We start from the raw sequence: 26,463 nt of genomic DNA, 5'->3' as shown, positions 1-26,463 counted from the left end.
CTAAAAATAATAGGAATAGTCAACTTTACCTGTGAATTAAGTAGTTGATGATGATTCCGTTTGGTTTGTTAGGTGGCATCCATTTAACCTCTATCCGAGATGACCCCAGCGCCTTGAGAACAGGGGAATCAAGATCCATGGGGGCTGCTTCAGATGTTTTGACAAACATCCTACTGCTAACTCCACAACCTCCTTGAAAAATAATTGAGGTCTTTAGTAATTTTTCCAGCAAGGGAAAGATTCACATTCTTATATAGAAAGGTGAGAATATCATAAAAATATTTTAATCTGAACTTTTGTATATATACTTACATATATATTTTAGATCAGTACTATAAATCTCTGTATAATTTGACACTTAAATAGGGAATCATTTTTGGATTATCCACGAATTAACCACTCATTTAAAAATTCATAGGCAATGAAGCATATGTTTGTCTGAAGTTTCTTAAGTTTATTGCAGTCATTCTAGCCAGAAAGTGATAATTTGCTTGAATTTCAGAAGTGCATATGTGACCTACATATATTGTATTCCTTTCCTTTTTCTTTTTGGTTTGGGTACTGAGAATTGAAACCAGGGGTGCTTCACTAGTGAGCTACATCCCTGGTCCTTTATTTTTTATTTTGAGACAGGGTTTCACTAAGTTGCCTAGAGCTAAGCTAATTTGCTCTGTTGCTGAGGTTGCCTGGGTATATTAATATATGTATCTATTAATATATCTATCAATCTCTATACTCAATGTAAAATGGAGATACATAAAAAAATTCTCTTGATTATTGTTCTTCTCTCCTAAATCTCAGTTTACATTTAACTAATTATCCATTTGGAGGAAAGATGCGAACAGGGCAGGTGTTCCTTAAGAAAACACAGATGATGGTTTCACTGGCCACAGCCTGAGCCAGGAAACTCCAGGTAGCAGTTTAGGTACATGACACAGGGTTTAAGAAAGCCCTGTAAAATACTTAAGATTCATTTGGGTATGACTCAAATAACTTTTAAATAACCTCTTCCTCCCTCCCCTTGAATAAAATTTCAATAAAACAGAGGTGAATACATTTCCTATATAATTTTTGTAATAACCCATTTTGTTTTATATTACCAATGGCTCCTTTGTGTGAGCTAGGTGTTTTTCTTTTAAAGGGCCTTATAAAACAAGACTTTCCAAAACTACCATTTTAATATGTTTAAATATTCATGATTTAATGTGCAGACATGCAAAATGCTGTACTCGATGCCTGGCTCTGATTTTTCTGGGTAAACAGTCCACTACAAATAACTGATGAAATGTTAATCTTTGTATTTGAACTGAGAATTGGTTCCTTTTTAATGAAAAAAAAATTATGAAATACTTTTTCATCAAGGCCCAGGCCAGGAATCTGAAAGACTCACCATGTTGACATGCTTGTATCCTTATCTCGTACTGTGTGAATGGAGCCAAGTTATCCAGAAGAGTGGATTGATGGTGACCAACAGAGAAAGTCTGAGGTGTTAAACTCCCATCGGTGAGTAAGACATTGTATTCAACAGGAATTTGGGGGATGAGGATCCCTTCATAGAGAGGGAAAGAGGGAGAGAAAGAAGCATACATGTTCATTATACAGAAGGGTCAACATCTGTCCTTTACCAACCGTGTACATTTAAAATTTTGTAATTGAAAGGTGAGTGATTGCTTAATACAGCAATTAAAAGCAGCATAAAACTCAAGTTGGAAAGTACTAGAATATACATATCAGAAGTAGGTAATGTGCATCACCTAGTTTTCAGAAATTGTAATAGTCCCATTTGAGGATATCGTATATTGGCAAATAAAAGCAAAGGAACATTTCATTTTAAAAAAATACAAGGTAATTAGGAATGGTGTCATATATTATTCCTAGGCTTGCTTACTCTTAAAGTAAATAAAAAAAACACCCCACCAGTTTTGCTTGTGACAATATTTTTTCTGGAGTGTGTTGTGTATGCATCCTGTCTGACGTGGATCCTTGACATAATAGCCCATAAAATATCTAAATCACAGTCTACCTAGAGCATTCTCAGTGCGTTAATTATTGGGTCAGGACAGTCCACTCTGTCAGTGAGATTTTTATATCTTATATAATATGAAATTTGGGTCCAGTAACTGTCATTTTCCACCATTGCTTCCTAAAAAAAAAAAAAGAGGTCTAGTCATTTTAGCCTCTTCATAATCTATTTGTATAACTAAGTGCCTCCTTGGGTTGTATTTAGTCATGACAACATGCACACCTTTTTGAGGAGGGAATAGAAGCTTTGATTAAAGGATATCATGGAGGCTCTTATTGCATTATCTCATTGATCTGGGAGATTTTAACACTTATGGCTTTAGCTATTTATTTACCTTATACTTAGTAATTTTGTCTTATGATAGAAGCAAAGGAAGGGACAGACATCAACAATGAGAACACAGCACAGGAGTCAGAGAACCAAGAGGGGTGCGGTATGAAGAAGGAAATGTGGCTTTGCTGTTTGACAACATAGCTCCAATGTTCGAGGAGTGGAAGAGCTACCATAGACTGAAGATGCTCAGGATCTTGGGTAGGATGGATGCAAATTAAGAGGTCTCTGAAGAAGGTTTTGATCATTGTTGGGCTAATGAACTGTATCCGGTGGGAAAGGCAGTAAGTAGTTTGTGCTGAATTTGGCAAGTCAGACTGAGAAGATTTATTTTCAATCTAGATCACCCTACTTTAACTCCCTTCTGAATGTCTTAATAGCTTCAGCTATCAGCTTGTCATTGATTCCTGAATTCTTTTCTTGGAACTGATTAGATGCCAGGAAAAAACAAATGATGGATCCACCACCAATGGTCCAAAGTGAATATTTAAAGTTCAGAAGACCAACCTTCCTAACACATACTGTGAATAATTGTGGACTGATGTCAAAATATATTCATAAACAATGTCACCTATTTTTGGAATATCATTTTGGCAAAGTTTGGGAAATGCTTATCTAAGCCAAGGGAATCCACAGGATCTCACTTTTCCTTGTCCACAAAAACTGGGTATGAGGTTTTTTTTTTTTTTTTTCCCCTAAAATGTGTGAGACTAGAACATGATACGTACAGTGAGTAGTTAGGACAAATGTGAGATCCTTGTAGAGGGAAAGTCTCTAACATCACCTCAGAGTAAACTGCAGAAAAGGTTCATGATGATTCTCCAGTGCATTGAAAAGTACTGTGCTCATGATGTAGTCCCAGTACAGCGTGGTTTTAGTCCCTGGCTATTACCTTAAAATGAATTCGCTGTGCGCAATCTGTCCTAGATGTAGGATAAAAAGTTGGTTCAGCTCATGACATTTCTGCTCAGAATCCCATAGTATTTTTTTTTCTCCATGCAGGAGGAAAAAAAAAAAGACGTCATGATAAAGATTAAATGCTTTAAAATCTTGAATTCATTTTTTCTCTTTATTGGTACAGTGAGTACACATAATGGGCTTATTTAGAAGATATTCTTTAAGGCTTAATTCTCCACTGCAAGACAAAATGGGGAATGTTTTTACAGCTCCCAACAAGGCTGCTATAATTAAAACGAAGTTTGAGAGTTGGATGAAGAGAATTGATTATACAGACCATTTGAGACTCTCAGTTCATTAATGGGTGAGGAAAACCTAAGTACTGTATTAGAGGTAAAATAAAGAGCAATATAATCAGGCTTCCCCCCACTTCCTCTAAAAATGTTCTTCAGAGAGTACTGCTTTGAGGTAGTAAAAAAGATTGAAGAATGAATCAGGGACCCTCTCAGTTTGCAATTTGACCTTTCAGCAAGAAGATGTGTTTATGGAAATTTCCGTCTAGAGTATTCTGGAATGTCACAGCATCCCACCTCACATTTTGGGCACTTCTCCTTATTGTAAACCTGATATGGTCTGTAGAACAGTGGGAAAAGAGGTTGCTCTTTGTACCTGTATGTTTATGATAAAATGAAGAGAGGAAGAATCACTTGGACGTCACACTCATTATGGAGATTAGCGTTCAGCGCTTCCTACCGTCCTGGAATGTAACAGTGCATTGCTTTCTAGCCACCATGAGAATAGTGCAAAACATTATCCCAAATGATAAATTATATAATAGATATATATTTTTGGATATAGGCAAATGTAATGGAATATAATGCCAAATTTGCATTATATGAATTTGTAAGATAAAAAGGGAGACAAGGAAATTGCAAATTTATAGTGACTATGTTAGACTATTGTTAAACCTCCTAGGATTACATGATCATTCTGTCTTCTTTATTCCTAGGGTGTATCTTATGAAAAAGTTTATGAAAATATTTATGAAAATATGCCATCAAGTTGTTGAACTAGACAATCCAGAGTGAATCCGACAGATCAAATACTTCTCTTATTTTTTGACTGATCACTGGTATTCTAAGCAACCTCTAGGAATACCCATCTCTTCTTCTATAAAATGATGGTCCTATTAGCTACTTCATAGAGAGTTGTGAAGATTATGTTAAAAATATATGTAAAGAATTTGAAAACATTCCTGTAACAGAGAAGGTCCTAAATAAGTGATAAACATCTCTACAAACCAAAATGAAGTGGAAAAAAATGATATAAAAAACAAAAACTACTGACACTGTTCCCATGTTCCCTCAAACACCTCTGAACCCATCCAAATGAAGTTTCTATTGCCTACAAGTAGGCAATACATTTAGTGTATTGTCTTTATAACTGAGTGTGTGTGTGTGTGTGTGTGTGTGTGTGTGTGTGTGTAGCGTAAACACACACACACACACACACATTTGATACCTGGAATTGAGCCCAGGGCACTCAACCACTGACCATATCCCTAGCCTTTTTTTTGAATTTGATTTAGAGACAGGGTCTCACTGAGTTGCTTAGCACCTTGCTTTTGCTGAGGCTGGCTTTAAACTTGAGATCCTCCTGCTTCAGCCTCCTGAGCCACCGGGAATATAGGTGTGTGCCACCACAACTGGATAATATTTTGTTTTTGTTTTTATTTTTTTAATATGGACTTGGATATGAGCAAGTTGAATTCCTATGAAGATATCTTGTTATTCATTCTCAGTAGTAATTGAGAGTGGTCTTTCCTCCAATCCATCTGAGGTCCCTTTACTATGTTTTGAGTCTGTATCTATTGGTCTGCTTCCAGAATTTCCATCCTTCCAGAGGGAGGAAATGTCTCCTCTCTAAAGGTCAGGAGGGTCAGGGAACAAAACAGCACTTCCACCAAGTTTCAAATGGAGACACGATCTCAATTCCGGTTTAAGCATGGCTAGCCAAAGCATGAACCTGGGATGTATATTTTTCACATCATGATTAATTGGCAATAAATATCCTTTACATATACCTATGAGGTGTGGATCCAGGAAGTGCTCCTGTAAGCCATGAACATGTCAGATACTGACATGCATTTAGGAAAGAGGCCCCCCTCCACTGTCATAATTTACAGGACAGTGACATGAAAGTCTCTAGTGTTCCTGTAAACCCTATACCATCTGCAGTGAGTCTGAAACGACCGGGCCCCCTGGTATTCTGATGACTAAATGAAATGAAATGGGCATATTTGTTAGAGTCAGCTGGGAGGCCACACGACTTGGTTAGTTCCCGAGTTCATAAATTTATGTCAGAGCAAGAGGAGCCTTGGAAGCTCAAGTGAACCAATTTACCCTAAGTGCAAATGGCAGTTTTGTTATTTGGTGTCAAAGTTACCAGTCGCACAATGACAAGCTGCCATAACACATTTTCTTGTTCACTAAAGAACAAGGATTTCGTCGGTTAATATTCCTTGCAATGCTCCTTTTCATAATTTACAACAACTAGATGCTGATAGGTTATTTAACATTTATGAAGTTAAGATGTAATCAGAAAAACCCTGATTATCTTTACAAATAAAAAAGTTAAATTATTCAACTTTTTTTTTTTCTTTCTCTGTGGCTTCATTTCACAGCAGGTGCATACTTTACAATGGGACAAGTCAATCAAATAATCCTTTTTTAAATCTTTTTTTTTTTTTTTGAGCTTGAGCAGGAACAATTCTAAGAGGAAAAACTATTAATTCTGTTTGATTGTTGCATTTGCTTCAAAACACTGGTTGCACTTAAAACATAGTGCATAGTGCTTTTAGTAACCTGGCCTAAATTCTCTTCTGTATAGGGAGGGTATCTCGATTATGCCCTTGTGGAAGTGAAAAGAGGTACTCTGGAACACTTCCATTCCAATTGCATGGAAAGTTGACCTATGCTGATAATAGTTATCAATAGTTATTCGACCCTTTCTACCTTAATAAATGGTAGGATTCCTGTCAGGAGGGACAACATCTTATTTCTCTTTGCAATTCTGTAGGTCCAGCACCATGCCTTGCCCATGAGTAGGGATTAGTAAGCATAGTTTTAGTTGAAAGAATAGAGGAATCAATCTATCCAGAGATGAAATATATCCCATGAAGTTTTGAGCTACAAATAAAAATTAACCTAGTGGGTTACTGAATGTAGTCTTGTCCACAAGTTTTACTGTCTTCATTCATATTTTCTGTATCTAAAGCAAAATTACTTTTTAGCTTTTTTTTTTTTTTTACTGAATCATAGAAGAACTCATAAAAATTCATTTGCTTTCTGTATTGTTTAGGTGGCAAAATAATGAGAAAATATGGCCCATGTGGATGGTATTTTACACCTATTTGATGAATAACCTGGAGAAAATAGCTTCACATGTCTAATTTGACTTTTTTCATTAGTACAATGTGGAAAACAAAAGGGCGTACTACATTGTTACGAGCATTAAATGAGATAAGTGTTTATCTCTTAGCAAGTGCCAAGCATATATTAAAACTCAATAATGTAAGATACACTTGTTAACATGTAAAATAAATCCAAATAATTAAAATGAGCTTTATATTTTCTTCCAAAAATCACTAATCTGTGTCATTTGGTTATTGCATTTACAAGAAAAAGTAAGACAATTGTCAATGTTGAATCATCCCAGTTAATGCAATATGAAATTTTTAGAAAGCTTAGTGCCAATTTTGAGTTTAAATAGAAAGAATATCATCTAGTACACAGCAGCCGATGAGCTAACTGAACTCTAAGGATGTCTAATGTCTTCAGATAGGCCATATTGTGGCTAGCTAACCTTTAATCAAACTTGATTAATAAAAATCATTTATATCCCTAACCAATATTAATTAAAATGATTTCTCAGCAGAAGCATTGTTGCCAATTCTTTTCTTTAATGGATTAAAAGATGAATGTGGAAAGAAAAGGACCACTATTTCGATATTAAGCATTAAATCTAAATAACTCACCATCCTTGGTGAGAAAAAGTACATGTTGAATGCAATGACACTGTTAATTAGAACATGATTAAGGGCTGTGATAGTTCAAAATATAGTCATCATCTTGATAAATTAGAAGAGCTCATTATTATCTTCAGAGTTTAAATAATTTTCAATGTTTGGATTCTTAAACAGCAGGGATATCTATCTCCATTCTTTTTCTGAGTAAACCATTTATGTTCCATGAAGTCTTTTCTTCTCAATTTTCTTTAATTTTTTCACCCATTAAGATGACATATATCATTGCTTTCTTTAATATGAATGTGTAAGTCCTGATCCAAGGTTTTGAAGTGGAAAAACAGAAAAATGGTGAGAAAGAATATTTAGGAGTAAATTAACCCGGCTTATATGTCATATGTAGGTTCTAACAATAATGGCCAGCCGTTGTTAAGAACTGCTTTACCATGTCATCTCAATTCATGTAACAACAAAGCAAGGAAGGCATTTATTATTCTATTTTATCAATAAGAAATCTGAATTTCTTGCCTAAGGCCACAGGAAAACTAAACAATGGGACTCATTCCATATAGAAGCCAACATTTCCTTTTCTAGACCATGAAAAAATTCATGCATCCATAAGACAACATATGGTCTTTGAAAATACGTGTATGTTCCCCATTTGTCTTTAAAGAAGGTGTGTGTGTGTGTGTGTGTGTGTGTGTGTGTGTGTGAAGGGAGAGGAGGGCTTTATAGGAAATCAAATCTATGGTCATTTCAAGCAGCAGATCATCCCCCATTTATTTGTGTTTGTCCGTATTGCAAATTGTGAAAACATACTCCACCATTTTGTACCTCCACTAATTTAGCAAATATTTTGTAAGAATTTGTCATTTTTCTATCATTTTATTTGGAAGTGCAAAGGATGCACAATGGAAGAAATCTTAGTTGATTTTTAGAGGTTGCAGTGTTTTGTTAATAATACTACTGACATTAAGGTAATAAGGAGGCAAAGTGGACCATGATTCACCTGAGTGGTAAGAAAATAGTTAGAAACTCTTCAAAATAGCCTTTGAATAATCTCTTTGTATACCATTTGAGAGATGACTCTTCCCTTCTGTCACCAACTACAATCTTCCTGCACCTGAAGTCTGGTTTTGCTAAGGTAGGGCTCTTCTTGCAGGACTTGTGGATGGGTAGTTGGAGCTCTGGTTGCCAACTCCTTCATGATGCAGGAGATAACTATGGCCAGGTGGATGTTTTTCCCTCAGGGGTTCACCATTTTCCACAATCAATTCTTCTAGTTATGTTGTATTCCACCATGATATTTTTCTCAATGAAGATATCATACATTCAACATAAAAATGTATGTTGACATGCCCAGTGAAATATGATTCTCCCAGAATCATTTGGTTTTTCACCAACCCCCAGCTCAGTATCTCGATCCTCTAGACTTCTATTTCAAAATGCAGAGTTGATGCATCCTACATCAGGGAGACTTTGAGTCATAGATGAAAAGTTTGGTTTGGATTTAAGAGTTAGAACAAAGACAGGAAGGAATTACTCCAAAAGGTAGTGACCTGGATTTGAATCCTGTCTCTGCTGTGTGACCTTGAACATACAATATCTGTTCTTTGGAGTTTTAAATTTCTTAGTATGGAGATAATAATATTACCTGTCCCTTAGGGTTTTCACAAGCATTGACTGAGGTGAAACAGGGGAAGTGATTATTAAAGTCTCTGGCACATACTGGGAATTTAACAAATGCAAACAAAACAAGCAAAATAAATACATATATGATATTGGCTATTGGTCTCCCCATTACTCTATTCACACATACTCTATAGAACTCACACCTTTGACTAGTAGGATTTATAAAAATGTTTATTGATAGCACTGAAACCATTTTGTTTATTAACAGCACTGCAACCCTAATTTGAAAGCTGAATTACAGTTAATTGCCTAGGTAATTTTTTTGGTTGTGAAGTAACATAGAACTTACCCCTCTAAGGTTATTCTCTTTATATTAGTCACAAAACAAAATACATGTTAAAAATCAATGAATTTGACCATTATTTTGGCTTTGGATATTTAAGAGAAACTTATTTGATTCATATTTTTAGAGAATTATTAAAGTTGACCACTTTGGTTTATGGGATCCATGGTTACTAAAAGTCAAACTGAACTAAACAACTAAACTAAAACAACTAGTCAATTAAACTATTAAACTAAAAGTCACATGCAGAACATTTTAAGAAGTCTAAATTTAGTATATGTTTGTGGTGGAGATTCTGTCTTTGTATAAGCTTTCTAGATGATTCTAAAGTTCATTTAGATTTGGAAATTATAGAAATGAAATGTTTGGCTAATTATTCAGCTCTGCTTGTGATGTAATCAATTTGGAATGCCAGGCAATATGATAAATATTTAGAAAAGTCTTAATTGTGAGTAAATAAACAATTGCCACTTATAACAAGTTTGTTTCATTTCTGGTGAAAATATATATTTGTGACTATTCAGGAACAGAAAAAAATGTTTTTGTTATCCAAATCAAAACACAGCATGAGGTACTTTCCAATAAAATCAACTGTAGATTATTCACAAGTCAAAATCATTTGACTGTTTACTGAGTTCAAAATCCTTTTAGGTGCCAGGAAAAAAATCATTTTAGATTTTAATCTTTCCATATATTATAGGGTTTCTGTAATAGATTTTGTGCATCTGAAACTAAAAGATTGACAGGTCTGGATATTATAGATTTATTAACTGTTGGTTAAATGGTCAGAGTTAGCAAGTATCCTTTTTTACATTTACTTTTAGTCTGAACTGGAATGAATTTTTTTTTCTTCATAAAGCTGGAGGTAGGCAATAGTTAAGGTTATAATATACAAGCAAAAGTTATGTTTTATTCCACAATGATATTTTTCTCAACGAAGATATCATACATTCAACATAAAAATGTGCTTTGAAATCAAAGAAAGAAAATGATATAATGTTGGAAAATTTGACAGAAGCCTTAAAAAAGGACTAACCCCATTCTTTTATAATTTTGAAAATAAGGGCCACCAGATTCAGCACATGCTGAAGCAAGTACCTTTAAAACATGAGTAATTGAGGGCAAAATTAATTTTTCAGAAAATAACCATACAGAGTTAGTTAAGTTAGTTCATTTAATCTTTATAGCAGTTCTACTTGCAGATGCATTTGTTATCTCAGGAAAAAAAAAAGACAAATTGAGTGGTTGAGGTCAGCATACAGGTGGCACTACTAGGGTAGGAATCCAGGTTTTTTTTGTTTTTACTTTGGTTGTCTGTCTTAAAAGAAAGATACCTTCAAATTCATGCCAAGTATGAAGTCTTCCTATTAGCAAAAGCAATCTGTATGTTTAATAATGTAAAAATAGTAGATAATGTAACAAGCTACAGGACTTCCAAACACATAGTTAGAAAATCATCCACTTTGTTTACCATCATGGACTATCCCTTCTTGTTCGTGGGGTTGTGGAAAACCCTGGTTTGATTCTGAAAAATCTTTAGCAAACAGGCTGAGTCTGGTCTTAAAGTGGCGCTATCCAGCTTCATTTTACTTTGGGGGACTGAAACCCAGCAGCACTCTAAAATGCCAAGGAAAAAATATGGTAATAGGTTTGCAAGATAGCAATGCTGCACCAAGAATGTAAGAACCCAGGTTCTCTAAAGGGGAATGGAAATTTGTATTTCCCTTGTGAGAGGATTTCTTTTCTTTGAAATTAAGAACAGAGTTCAGAAGTATCTATGCTCCTAAGATTATATTGCTTAGTAATATATACTGCTGCAACTGGTTATTCCTTTATGTTTTATTAAATATATTGTATATTTATATTAAAGCAAAGGTGTATGGAGTCATTTATACTTAAAATCTTCAAAGAACTTATGTTTTTCTTTGCTTATATAGCTCTTGGTAAAAATTCTCCTGTGAATTTGTACAAAGAAGACCTTTCAGATTATAACATTGGAAGGATGTTTATGATAACTGGATTTGTATATATTAGGTTTTGACATTATCTGAATGGTTATATAAACTTTTTTTTTTACTAAAATAGTTGTTGAATTCATTGAAAAACAGGTCTTTAACTAAATATTTTATGGAATGGATCTGCTGTCACATTTACTGTGGCTAAACTTACTCTGATAGGCACAATATGTGTTTGTTTCAATTTCATTTTAAGACTAAATATTAAAAATCAAATCAGGTATTTCTGAAGTGTATTTAACATCTTAATCAGTTTTAAGTTTTACTTGGAAAAAGAGCCCTTCTTATGTACTTTATGCTAAAAGATAGAAAAGGAAGATTTCACTCTAATCTTTACTTCACAGTGTTGATGTAATCAGGATTTTACCTGAGGATGATGCTTACACCACAGTATAATAATGCACTAAATCACAAAAGCAACTCAATAGGAACTAACTGGCTCAATAGAAGCTACACAGTACAGAAAGGCAAAAGCTACCATGTCTGGTCAGGATTCAAGTTGCATAGACAGAAAGAGCTATTGTCTTTCCAAACTCCTGTTTCATTGATAAAAACATAGAGGAAATGATAGCATACTAATGATCCAATCTAAGAAATCCTGAGGACATGAATGTTCAAAGTAATTTTGACTTATATAGTTTATATACAGAGAGAGAGAGAGAGAGAGAGAGAGAGAGAGAGAGAGAGAAAATGGACTTTAGGCTCTTGTACTTGAATCAAAGTACTGCTTTGATAGAAAGGTATATATATTATATATATATAATATTCTAGTATTTATTATATTACATATTATATACAAACACCTACATATACATCCACATTTATCTATTCATATATGTATACTCATAAATTTATAAGTCAGGAATATGATTTGGATTATTCCGTTCACATATACTCAGGAGATGGATTATACCTTTGCTGATTTACTATATATACATTTCTATCCTTATATCCATTTAATTTCCCTTAAAATGCTTAATACACACACACACAGACACACACACACACACACACACACATTTTCTTTCTTTACCTGGTGGTGTCCAAGCCACAAATATGGAATAAGGCCCAATCACAGTGATGTTATATGGAGGATGGATTTCTTCTGGTGTTGACTCAGGCATTTGGACCACGTAATCATCACTGGTACTGCTGCCACCTTCAGTTCTGGCTTCTAACTTGTAAATGTACCTAACGAAAGAAGAATCGCAGTAGGTTGGTACACAGGAGATGTGGGCAATGATTGCTGGATTTTCTATCCATTGCCGAGTCCTAACTTTGTGACCAACTGTTAAGTTCTTTGCTCCCTTAACCAGAAACTTCACCTTGGACTTGGGAGTTTTGTTCAAGCAGCCTACTCTTGAGACCATCTCTGTCTGCCACTCCCATCTTTATTTTTAAGCTTCTGGTAATTTATAATTTTTTTTCCTGAAGATTTCAGAAAAGTCTTGGAGTGTGCTGGTGGACCGTGAAAGATTCAAATTAATCTTCCCTATTTTTAAGTGGTTTGAGGTTCAGGAAAATATGTTTAGAAGAAGAAGGTTTTAAATTGATCCGTTATTCTCTACAATAAAACTAAATTGTTCTCTATTCTCTACAATAAAACATCTGTTGATGTAAGATCCATTTTGTCTCTGCTGAGAAATGAATGGGAATGAACTGCAAATACGTGGAACTTTTCCCCTCTAGACCTACATCTAGTTACCATGCAGAGATGACATAAGATAAGAAAAGGTGGTTGATGAAAAACAAATTCTTTGACTCTTTCTTATTGCTAATTTAGGAATACAAGTTTTTAAAGGTAATTTGATATATTTTAAAGATTAATATCTTGAGCATTTTGTATATTTAAAAATTCTCATGCTTTCATTCAAATAGAAGATTACTTATTCACATTTATTTACACCTTAAAGGAATTTCATGTAATCTGAAGAATAACATACTTCTGTAGCATTCTCACCAATTACACTATGGCTAATGAATAAGATAATTAATCAGACACTTTAATAATATTTCAATGAATGTATTAAAAAATTAAAAAAAAACCCACCTCACTAGAGGATTGGTAAAGTTTTCCTTTCATTACCTGCTATTGGGCTCCAGGTGTTTATCAGTGAAATTCTGCTCCTCACTGCCACCCAGGAGAAGCAAAGTTCCATTACGACTCAATTGATATTGAGAAATGAGGCCATTGGGCTTTTCTGGAGGACTCCAATACAATTCCACTGTTGTAGAATTGATGATCATGTGTCGAGGTGTCACCCAAACCCCTGGCAAAAATAACACAAAGAGGTTTTATTGTAAGTATAAAATAAATACCTTATCAGAAGTCATACCCTCACTTCAGGAACTGATATTTTCCATCTTCTGATTAAAAATAATCTCACCTTGAATAATAAAATATATTTTATTTAGTTTGGAGATGAAGTACATAAGTGGGCATAAATATATATTTTTCTTATGGCTCTATTTTATTTTTGAATGTCACACCACTAGTAGTGGAAAATGTCTCCCTTTTGTCTGTCATTCTGCATGTAATTTAACTAAGGCCTAAGAGGCATTTTAAACTTTGATACTATTTGCCTGGGATATGCAGAAAAAAGCATTATCTAGCATTTACTTGAATTATACAATTAAAAAGTACACATAATTTCCCTTCCCCTATTATATTATGTGCTGTACTTTGTACTTTTGCTACTTTCTGATCTCATTTATTGGCTCGTTTTCTACTCTGGCACCTCAAAATAATGTAGGGCCTCAGGGACCTGGTCTCTGTCCTTTTTCCTCCTCTCTACTTCCCTCTCCTTCTTTCTACTTCTCCCTCCTCTTCTTTTTTAACACTTACTAGGTGATGTCAATTCAGTCTCAAATTTTAAATATTATCTATATACTGAAGACTCGCAAACACATATCTTTAGAATAATACTCTCCTCTGACCTGCAGACTCATGAATCCATTTACTTTAAAAATATTGTTCTTTTTATATATACATGATAGTGGACTGGAATTTGACATATAATACATGCATGGAGTACAACATCCTAATTAGGATCCCATTCTTGTGGTTGTACATGATGTGGGGTTCACTGGTGGCGTATTCATACATGTACCTAGGAAAGTTATGTCAGATTTATTCCACTGTCTCTCCTATTCTGTTTAATTTGACATCTTTATTTGGGTAATGACTTACTCACTCAAAACTTAAAGCATCCAAAACAGAACCCTTGGTTTTCATGTCCACAGTCTCTGTAGTTCCCAAGCTTGTCTACTTAATCATTTTCTTTTTTTTTTTTAAAGATTTACTTTATTATTTTTTTGTAATTGTAGATGGACAGAATGCCTTTATTTTTCTTTTATTTGTACATGGTGCTAATGAACCCAGTGCCTCACACATGCTAGGCAAGTACTCTGCCACTGAGCTACAGCCCCAGCCCTATGTACTTATTTTCTTAAGGTAAAAAGATTATCCTTGAGGATTTAGGTTTTCTTTATCCCAAATCATCAGGCCCTGAAGATTCTAATTCCATCTATCTTTACTGTCAACCATTTAGTCCAAACCAAAGTTCTCTTTCATGAACTCCTTCCTGTCACAGCCTTTAAACTGGTCTCCATGTTTTAAATCTTGGTCTTCTCTTTTACTGGGATATTTCCATAATTGTATAAGTGTATACATAAGCCAGTAGAATCCTTTTGAAATATATATATATATATCTTTTGAATTTATTCAGATAATACCAAATTCCCATTTCTATGATTATTTGTGTGGTCTGACATTTTTCTGGCTCTGGGCTACCTGGCACCAGTCTCTCCATCATTTATGAACCCCCAGTCACACCAGACTCCATTCTATACCCAGAATGCTTCAACTTCTTTCCTATCTCCCAGCCTTTGCACTTCCTTCTTCTGCTTGGAACCTAATTGCTTCCAACACTAAAGTACTTTGTGCATTTTATTCTCATAGTAAAGTTACTTGGAAATTTCACTTTATTAGTGTGTCCTTGTTTGACCCTCGTACCCTTACTCTATCCTTTCTAAAGGGATTCCAACTGAGTTCATCTCTATCACATACCTCTTTCTAGTTCCTTCTTAACATTCAAATAATCTTTCCTTGACATGTCTTTATTACCGTGTGGCCTGCCTTCAAAGCAAAGTTAGTTCCATGAGGGCAGGGATCTTATCTGTCTTATTTGTCAGGATATGTCTATGCATAGAACAAAGCCTAATAAATATCAATTGACTGAGTTTCCTTTGTAAATATACTGCCTGCAAAATACAATGTTAGGCACCAGAGGCAGTTCTAGGGAATGCAACGATGTCTAAGATGGGGCTCATTCTTTCAAGGAGTTTGCCCTTCAATATTAAAGGCAAAATAAACACACAACCTTAATTCAAGGTCAAACATTCAAGTACTCTTATAGATGTGCAAACCTATTGATGGAAAATCTAGCAATGAGGAAGATCAATCCTACCACTTCATGTTGCCCTTTAGTTATGCTCTGAATAGACATTGTAACTCTCCTAAGGAGCTTTAAAAACCTCGTTTCATTATATTAGGTTCCCTTGAATCAATAGCTTTGGGTTGACTATATCTCCTGTGTATGTTACTCTGTAAAGGGTAAGATTTTGACATGTTTAGAAGGAAAAACTTCAGGACATTCAAATATGATTTATTTAGCAGCATCTTGAGAAAAAATATCAAGATAGATTTCACAATGCCTCAAGCATAGCAACTTTCTAAGGAGCAGCATATTCTTGAGTAGAAAGTAGTCCATTCTGTTCTGAGAGCTTTTTCTGTGCTAGATACTTGGAAAAATCCACAAATCACAGTACACATTTATGTCTAGGTTTCTCTGCCAACAGCTTCTGTCTGCATCTAGGTGATGCAGACAATCATTTTGAGTTCTGACTTATACATAATATTAATTTGTTGATTCAAGAAATAAAGTATGAAGGTTTAACTTATAATCTGTTTCCTGTAGTCATATGTTTCTCACCTTGAAGAATGTGTTAAATAAAAATCACCACAGTTCTAAAAAGGTTTTTGCTTAGTTTCAAATATAAACCCATCAATATAGCCTGTGGATATGGAGGTGCTAATCACATAAAATAAAGCAGAATTTTCGGTTTGTTCCAAGTTTTTAATAAAAGTTGACTTTTATATGTATACAGGCTGGTGAAGTTCTGGTAAAGTTGGTGATAACCCTGTGTCCATTGATTTGATTGATAAGATGAAGTACAAATGTGCAAATAATTAGCAAGCAGTACATTTTCTACTTGCATAGTGATATGAGGACATTGTTACCCTAAAAGCTATCAGAAGTATTTGATAGAGGAAGATTTGCCCTTGGTGAGATGACTTAGGAAGTCTGAGATGGAGAATTTGATGTTTTCTTTTCCTCACTCCCACTCCCAAGTCTCAGATGGCACTAGAAAAATCCATTCTGTATAACTTAGCAGTGACCGAGGCAATTCAAAGGAAGAAAGTGGACCATAGCAAGAGAAATGCCTTAGGGGAAAACTAGCTGAGAGGTACAAAGTAGAAAGGTGAAAAAATAAATCTTGGTGAGTCTTTTGATGCAAGGACTATTGAGAAAGGAGCATGTCTACTGGTTTATTTTACTTTTATCTTGAGCTCCATGCAACATTACCCATTTCTCATATTCATATCAATCTTCATTCCAATTTAAGAATTCCAACATTGATTGTGAATTGACTTTCTCCTGAAATCTGGTGATGTGAGCCAGTTTGGTATTGCTCATGTCAGGGGTGCACTGCTTCTGAACTAATTACCATTTATTAATTTGTTCCTTCAACATTCTACCTGACTTGTGTCATTTTTCATGTAATGAGCACTCTTCAAGGAGCCACAGTATTATAGTGAATAAATATGTATTCATAAAAAGCTATAATGCAGTAATGATAAATGCCTAGTGGCTGGAAGAGCACTTAGGAAGGATGACCTGACACAGACTGCAGGGCGAGAAGAAGAAGGGTACAAGGAAGTGGCCTTAGGGACAGATTTCCATAAGGAGAGACATGGGGGTTCAGTTTTGAACCAGTGGGAGTTGGCAAGTGAGTATGTAGAGGAAGGGTGTCTAGGCTGACCCCTAGAACTTACATATGGCACTAGAGAGAAGGGATAGTACAATAGGACTGTTCATATGTTGGCACGGTGTTTGTTGCATGGCATAGTGCTATGGTTTAGATATAAGGGGACTTCCTGAAATTCATGTATGAGACAACATAAGAATGTTCAGAGGTAAAATGATTTGGATTATGAGAGCTGTAACCTAAATGGGGATTAATCCATTGACATGGATTAACTGAGTCATAACTATAGGAAGGTAGAGTGTGCTAGAGAAAGTGGGTCACTGGGAGTGTGCCTTTGGGGTATATATTTTCTTGCTGGTGAACAGAGCTCTCTCTTCACTTCCTTGTTGCCATGTTCTGGGCTGCTTTCCTCTGCCACACCCTTCCACCATGATGTTCGGCCTCATCTTGGGCCCAGAGCAATGGCGTCGGCCATCTATGGATTGAACTTCTGAAACCATGAGCTCCTCCTCTAAGTCGTTCTCGTCAGGTCTTTTGGTCAGAGTGATGAAAAGCTGGCTAATAGAAGACTGGCATTTTAAAGAAGACCAAAAGACTCACAAGGTTCACAGAAATTAAAGCATGTGGGGTCTATTTTGCTTTACTAAGAAGATAGACGTTCATGTTTCTTTGGATGAAAGTGTAATTTTTTTTTTGAGATGACTAATATGAGATATAACCTTTCTGACAAAAGGGGAAAACAAATTATAATAGGAGACATGAGAAAGATGGAAAATGACTAGAGGTAGGGAACCCAGTTAGGAGGATCCAGAGAAGTTAAAAGGATCCTTAACTAACGCGGGGGCAGAAGGGATAGAAAGAACAATATTTTAAAAAAGATAATTTTAAGATTTAAAATTAACAAGATTTGATTTAAAAAATTATATACTACATCCCAAGTAAAAGGAAGCATTAAGAATGTCAGGTGTCAGGCTTGGATGATAGGTGAAAGGTAGTACTGGAGGGAGAAACAGGAAGAAGAGTAAGGTGGGAATATGGGGTGGGGAGAGAGATATTATTTAATTATTGAAGTAATGAGGTTTAAGTATTTGTAAGACACCCCAATACGAATATCTGGTATATGGGCCCTAAACTGATGGGTATAGCCTTGGTGAGGATTTTAGGAAGTGGGAGCTCTCAGCCTTCATTAGGAGATGAAGCCAGGACTTGAGAATCACAGAAGAGACTAAAGAGTGAATAAGTGCAAAGAGTAGAGCAAGTGTCTAAATGAGCACCAACAGTTAAAAGAAGGGCAGAGGAAGAAGAAACCCAAGTGAAAGTGAGACAGATCAGTCTTCTCTATCTTTTCCTTTTCCCCATTATTGATGCTAGAGGAAAGCAAGCCTGAAATTTTGCATGATTTAACTCTGAAATGAATTAGAGCTCGCTGGGATGGCAGTAGTTGCAATAAAAGAGAGTAATAATCCAATTCAAACTCTTCCACTATTTGACTCTTCCCTCTATTTGACTAAAGGTACACAATTTTCTATGAGGCTAAAATTGTACAGAGCTATGTCCAACTTATCAGGAAGTCATAATATATTTTAAGATTTTTTTTTAGATTGAAAATGAAAAAAGAAATGAGAAGAGCTTAGCGTGGCTATGAAGAAAGGCTTCTTTTATTCAATATCGATTTAGGAATCTCAAATACTAGACCTTCAAATTTTGTCTGGTTTATTCTAAAATTGGCATTTTAAAATTAGTTAATTCTGGGTTAGTGATGTAAAGGGATATAATCTTCTTGTTTCTAATTTTCAGAAAAACAATAGTATTTGTTCCCTTGAAACACTCATGCTAAGCATTCAACTACATTTATTTTATGTGTGTTATACACAAATGGCATATATATAGCCAGAAAATGGATCTTAATCCATGTTTCTTCTGCAGAGAAAGCCCTGCTTATTTATTATTTCTTTGTATGATTATTTGTGTTAAAGGAAGGTGCCTGCATTAAAAAAAATCTAGGACAACCTGTCTCATATGATACTTTTCTGCAATGTTGAGAGGTATAATTCTTAAGTCATAAAATCGGATCCCTTTCAAGAAATTTTGTTGGGGGAAGTGGGAAAATAGATGCATAATTTTAAAAAAATTTCAAAATAGGAATTTGGTGAGTGAACTGGAATAGAGACCCTGTTATTTTATCAAGCTTGAGTTTCAGCCAAAACTGGTTGATAGATCCTTCAGAAATTATCCATTATCATCAAAGTATCCATTTGATAGTTTACCTTTCCAAAAAATCCACTGCTGGTTTCTTCCTTTCAAAGGAACACTAAGCTTTTTGACATGAAACATTCTTTATATAGAAAACATCATTAGTGAATTCCTGGTGAGGAGCCATATGCCCCATATGTGGAATTTTCCATTTTATTCCCCATTTACTGGTAGGAAGTTCAGGTCTAATATTCTGAGGTACAACAATCCCTTTCATTAGAAGAGTAATGGACAAGTAGTTCAGGACTCTACCATGGTAACTGATATTATATTGCTGTTTAGAATCTTATTTATGGCTCAGTTTCCCCTCATGAAAAACAAGCAGAAGAATAAAGATTAACACATAATTAGTGGATCCCTAATTGATGCCACTAAGGACATTTTTCTCTTCAAAATAAATGACCTCACCTACCTGGTTCCCAACCCATGGGTAACTATTGTTATCAGTTGGGTGTATTCACTTCCAGATAAATTTTTCAGTACATTTATTTATTTACCATTGAAAATAAAAGCTATTTTCTGGATGTGTTTTTATACATTAAAGAAATTAACATACATTAATATAGCTCTATAACTTTCTTTTTATAGGCAAAGATCATCTCATTCTTTTAAATTGATACATGGAATTTCACAGTATGAGAATACCTGAATTTACTTAGAAATTCCCCTATCCATGGATATCTAAATCGCCCCTGATGTTAAGCAATGAAACACAAGGAAACAAAAAACAAACAACTTTAAAAATCATTCTGGTAAATGTCTCCTTGTACATGTGGTGTGTGTGGTGTAGTTCCCTGGCACAGCTGATAAATAGACCTGCTATGCCATGAGTAATTAAGCTTTAAACATTTAAGAGACATTACCGATTTGCCTTCTAAGCTGAAGAGCCCACATTACACTCCTTCAGATTGTGCCTGATTGGACATGTCCTGTATTGTATACCTGTCAACAGTCTGTTCTTTGTGGTCCACCCCAAGATACCTGCCCCATCAAACCTTTCTGGGTATCTGCTGGGGTTGTAAGCACTCCCTCCCCAGGTTTACACATGCGCTCTGTCCATTTGTTCTTTCTTTCTTTTTTATTTATTTATTTATTTTTATTAATTACACATGACAGTACAATGATCTTGACAATTCATACATTTGAATCAAACGGGGCATAATTTCTCATTTAATGGCACTTTCCAGATTCTCTTTTCATCTGTCTCTGGGTAATTAACTATCATTCCTACTTAATTACAAGTTCTTGAGGGCAGTGAGTATTTTAGTCAACTTTGGCAGTGGGCACTGTGCTTATTGTATTTAAGGAACTCTGGAAATATTTAATTTTGGAGTCTTCTGAGAAACTTCATATTCAAGTATATAATCATTATTTTCTGCAGACAAGCAAATCTAAGAGGCTTAAAGAACTGAAACCAAACTCACCTTGAGAAGCCACATATAGTTTAGTCAATCCTGGAGAACGGGGACACAGAATTATTATTATTATTGTTATTTTTGGCCCTGTCAACTTTATTCCTCCCTCCTTGTTTGTTATGAAAGTGTTTATAGAGTTCACTGTAGAATGCCATATGAAAACTTCTTCCCCCAAATCATGGATGCTTTTTCATTACCTTGAGGGGCTGCCTGCAGGGTCTGACCTAGAAAAGGCTCACTTGAAGTGCATCCAGCAGATGTACAAGCTGTAAGTATGAAGCTGTAGTTGGTATAAGGCTGGAGACCTAGAAAGAACAAACAGGAAGTGAAATATATCCTGAGGAGATTATTTCTTATCAATGAATGACCAGAAGTAACATGCAGAGTTGTAGATGTGATATGCAAAAACTTTAACACCCTCTTTTAAACACACTTTCTTTTGCAGTGCTCCAGATCCAACCCAGAGCCATAGACATACTAGGCAAGTGGTCCACTTCTTGAGCTACACGCTAGCTAGCCCTCTAAAACACTCTTTGATGAAGGTATGAATTTCATAAGCAAATATTAATAGAAGTTTCATTTGACACTGATAAAAATAACAAATTATCAGCCTTAAAAGAGATCTTAAATTCAGGTAATTCATCTACTCATCTTCTGATTCCCCTCTAAATATGTCACTGAAGATGCTGTCCCACCTATGTGACTGGAGTGCTTCATCTCCCTAAGAGCCCATTCTGCTCATAAAGAGCTCTAGGGTTCTCCTTATTTTGTTTGAAAGTCCTTCCTTGTATTGTGGTGAAATCTTTCTATTGCTCCCACCCTTGGGGACATATAGAACAAATCTAATTTCTTTTCCACATGACAGTTCTTTAAATATTTGTAGACAGTTATCCAGTCTCCCCCGAGTATTCTCTTCTCCATGCTAACCACCTGAGCTTCTGCAATAGCTTCTTGTAAAAATAGGGGCAGAAAAAAGAAAAATAAAGCTAGTTTCAATATTTTCTGGGCCCAAGCCACATTCAGTTCACATTAACCCCAACCAACATTTCTTTATCTTTTAAATGCACTTCTTCACCATCTATGCAACAAACGTATTATCTCATACTTATGGAATATGTTGGTTTTGCCTTTATACACAGATTAAGGATAACTTGATGAAGAATATTACTTATTACTTCTTTTGTATTTAGAATATGATACAAACAGTAACTGTTCACTATGTTCATAGGGAAAAATGACAATCCATTTACAACAGAAGTTGTATATTGTTATATTTCACCACTCTGGCTGGTGACCTTGGACAAGTTATGTAGCTTCTCTTTGCCTTGGTCTACTGATCTGTAAAATGGGGAATCACTATAGCATGTAGCTTATATGAGAAGATGAAATGGGATACCCAGAGTAGTATTTTATATTAGCAGGAGCAACATTAAGACTCAGCACCATTCAACAAGGGGTATATTGAGACTTATAAGACATCTCTTCCTTTGGTTCAAACAATATCAGAGCTTACTTAAAAAAAAAAAAAAACTTTTCCAAAAGAGCATTCCTTAATGTTCATGTTAAATAGTTGAGCTAAGTTATAGCATAGATCCAATGATTACTATATGTATTTTTCATAAATTTTGAACTACATTTTTGCATGTTATTCCTTTGGTGGAGTGACATTCACATGTCACCCTATCATTTTATGTAGATTTTTGTTCAAAGGCTACTTTTAAAAGATTTTGACCACTCTATCTAAATATGACAGCTATCCTTTATTAATCTCCTTAAATAATTTTCTTCTTTTAGATCCATCAGCATTCTCTGATCTTTCCTTATATCTCTATTTATTGTTTGTCTTCCCCTGCATTATATAATCTCCAAAAGAGTCAGGAGTTTGTTTCAAACAGCAACAGGCACAAAGTAGGTGCTTGTTATATGAAGAAAAAAATTAATGATCTGATTCATTTAGAACAGGAGCAGGAGTCTGGGTTCTTTGCTAAAGCAATAATGTTCTGCAGTTGGAGTTGCTCCAGGATTCAGTCTCAGGCCCTTTGTGTTTCCTTATCAATTTAGTGATAAGATGCAGGTACTTATTTGATTATAATCTTCCATTTGGTTGCTATGGAGGATTTGCATAATTTTGATATTTACCTGATGCACAGAAGAGGAATATGACTAAAGATCCAAGCCATACCCAAGCCACATATGTTTGATAAAAGCTTATGAGAAAAGGCTAAGATTATAAAATATAGAGCTCAAAAAAAAAAAAAATGGAAGAGAATTTCCAGGAATGAAAGTGAGATGCTGTAGTGGCAAACTGATCTAGCCTGACAATGTCCTCCTTGTACTCCCAGGACTGGAAAAGGGTGTCTTGACCATAGTAACACTATCTCATCTGCACATCTGGCTTTCTCTCTTAGAATGCAAATGCTTTGAGAGTAGGGACGGATTTTGTTGTTGTTGTTGTTTTAGTCTTTACTCCCTATAGTGAGTATTTTAGGTGTTCAATACTAACTTAGTTAAATATTAAAGAAAAGAAAAGCAGATACACAAAAGTGTATCCCATAAGGATTGTGGGGCTACAGGCTGTGAGGCTGTGATGTCTATCATCTGTAGGATCTTCCTTATAATTCTGTGAGTATCCTTGCCCATAGCATCAAGTTCACTGAATTGAAGATTTTTCTCTAGCTTCAGAATATTAAAAATAGTAACAAAAATATGTAATTTGCAAGTAATAAATGTTTCTAGTTTTTTTTTCTCTGAATGTCAGATGTAATAAATACGGTTGGTAAAAGTGAAAACCTTTTTTTTTCACTTTTGCTAAGTGTAGGCAATTTATCCTTAAGATCTTTTCCTTTTTTTCTGGAATATCTGAGAAATAAAAAATGGTCTCGTTTCCTTGTTTTGAGGTTTGGCTGGTCTAGTTTCAGACATGCAGTAACAGCTGTAGAAAATTTTAGGATGGGTATTAGGGAAAAAATCATCATAGTGGTGTATGAAGTTTGATTAGAGGATTAAAAGTATCTGTAGTGAGGGTGATGGATAAGAAGGGAATATATATATATATATATATATATATATATATATATATATATAAATGCAAATTGTCATTTCCTTACAAATCTTTCTGAAGTGAATTGAGAGGCTCCCTTTCTACACTGAGTCTAGAATGCTAGTGGGCAACTCTTTAGAGGTGTTACATCAGGCAAAGCAATTAGTCCTTAAGAATCTAATGTATGAAACATGATATGTCAAGAGATTTGTAATGGTTTGAACAACCAATAAAAAATAAATAAATAAATAAAAATATTTGAAGAAGAAGAAGAAGAAGAAGAAGAAGAAGAAGAAGAAGAAGAAGAAGAAGAAGAAAAGAATTTCTGAAACACTGAGGGATGTGCCGAAGGAATTTGTTACAGGTGTTAAATTGAGTGAGACGGAGTCACCTAGCAGAGAGTACCCCTGGGGCTGGTGGAGGAACTATGCTTCTCTTAAAGCTACTTGGGTACCAGAATTAAGGGGGGATTTAGAACTCATCTTTGAGCCGAAAGCCTCAGTCCAAAAGTCAGAGGTGTTCAAACATATTGCCAAATCAAGAGGAGATTATAGCTGTAGGAATCACAGTACTTAAATGTTAAATGTACTACAGAGCCCTAGTAACCAAAACAGTATTTTACTGGAATAAAAACAGAAACATAGACCAATGAAACAGAATCGAGATCCCATGATTAAAACCATGTGTCTTTAGCCAACTGATTCTCACAAAGGTGCCAAAAATAGACAATGCAGAAAGGACATCCTATTTAACAAATGGTGCTGGGAAAACTGGGTATTAATATGAAGAAGATTGAATCTCAACTCCTATATCTCATCCTGTACAAAAATCAGCTCAGATCAGATCAAAATAGATCTAAATGTAAAACCCTAAACTCTGAAACTACTAGGAAAAACACTTCAAGATAATGGGATAGTCAGTGGTTTTAAAAGTATAACCCCAAAGCATAGGGAACAAAGGCAAAGATGGACAAATGAGATGAGGTCAAACTAAAAAGATTCTGTACAACCAAAGAACCAATCAGCAGAGTGAAGGGACAGCCAATAGAAAGGGAGAAAATACTTCCTGTTCATCTGACAAAGAATTAATATTCAGAATAACTGAGAAACACACAAAAATTTAACAACAAAAAAACCACATGCAATATAATTTAAATTTTAGCTAATGATCTGAATCAACACATCTCAAAAGAAGAAATACAAATAGACAACAAACATATAAAAAATGCTCAACTTAATTTTCCAGCAGAAAAATGCATATCAAAACTACAATGAGATATATCACCCCAGTAAGAATGACTATTATAAAAAATAATAAATAAATTCTGCTGAAGATGGAGAGAAAAATTAAAGATCAGACATTGTTGATGAGAATGTAAATTAGTATAACTATCATGGAGAACAACATGTAGATATCTCAAAAAACTAAAATAGATCTACTATATGATCCAACTGTCCACTACTGAGTATGTATCCAAAGGAATTGAAATCATTGTGTCTGAGAGACATCTACACTTACATATTTATTGCTCCATTGTTCAAAATAGCCAAGGTATAGAATCAGCCTAGGTATTCACTGATGAATGAATGTATAAAGAAAATGTGGTATACATACACAATGGAATGTTATTCATCTATAAAGAAGAATGAAATCCAGTTATTTGCTGCCAATTGATGGGACTGGAGGAGATTGTATTGAGTGAAATAAATCAGACATAGAAAGACAAATACCACATATTCTCTTCCCTATGTGGATGTTAAGAAATGTATTAAGAAATGTAGAGTAGTAGTGATGAGGAGGAGTCTGGAAGATGCTAGTGGAGGGGGGATGGATAAAGAAAGATGGATTTGATCAGAGTCCAGTCTAGGCAAGTATTGAAATATCACATTTAACCCCATTAATATGCATAATTAATACATGTTACTTAGGAATAAAATAACTGTATATATGGCACCAAGATTTGGTAAAAACAGCAATAGTTTTGTGATGTCACCAGACGTTTGATAAATCTTAAGATAATTGAACAATTTGGAGAAAAGAAAAAATATTAAAGATTAAAGTCCAGAAAGATGGGGGCTTGAAACCACAAGTGAAGGTGGAAGATCTTCATCTAATTCATAGGCAGTTTGTTCTTAACAGCTTATATCTGACCCCTAATTGTGGTGATGCTGGACAACTTAAAGAGCCATGTGAGCCAAAGGGCTGAAGTACACAGGCCCATTTCAACAGATGTTTACAAGTATGTAACTCTACATTTGCCATGTTAACCTTTCACAATCCATTCCTAATTATTTTTAAAATAAAGCTCCTTGGAGAAGCCAGTCTTTTGGCAACTCTGTCAGACTTTGTGTTTTATTTAGAGTTGGCCCCACATGAATCAAGGAGTGGATATGACCCAGGCCCCCCTCCATATTCTCCTTGCATGTTGGCCACTCTGAAT

General features: G+C 35.0%; 1 protein-coding gene across 1 annotated transcript in view; it reads right to left on the bottom strand.

Annotated features, from left to right (window-relative positions):
- Ush2a (usherin) overlaps nucleotides 1-26,463 on the bottom strand; it is a 748,724-nt gene that overhangs the window by 113,658 nt on the left and 608,603 nt on the right. Inside the window, exons 55-59 of the mRNA XM_026388000.2 lie at nucleotides 21,181-21,288; nucleotides 13,351-13,534; nucleotides 12,298-12,455; nucleotides 1,391-1,549; nucleotides 30-192 (exon numbers count right to left, since the gene is read on the bottom strand). Coding sequence (XP_026243785.2) covers nucleotides 30-192; nucleotides 1,391-1,549; nucleotides 12,298-12,455; nucleotides 13,351-13,534; nucleotides 21,181-21,288 — 772 coding nt within the window. The remainder of the gene's footprint in view (nucleotides 1-29; nucleotides 193-1,390; nucleotides 1,550-12,297; nucleotides 12,456-13,350; nucleotides 13,535-21,180; nucleotides 21,289-26,463) is intronic.

Source organism: Urocitellus parryii, chromosome 9, assembly GCF_045843805.1.
Source record: "Urocitellus parryii isolate mUroPar1 chromosome 9, mUroPar1.hap1, whole genome shotgun sequence".
NCBI lineage: Eukaryota > Metazoa > Chordata > Mammalia > Rodentia > Sciuridae > Urocitellus > Urocitellus parryii.
Note: the sequence above shows the minus strand (reverse complement) of the source record. Positions and strands in the feature narration are given on the sequence as shown.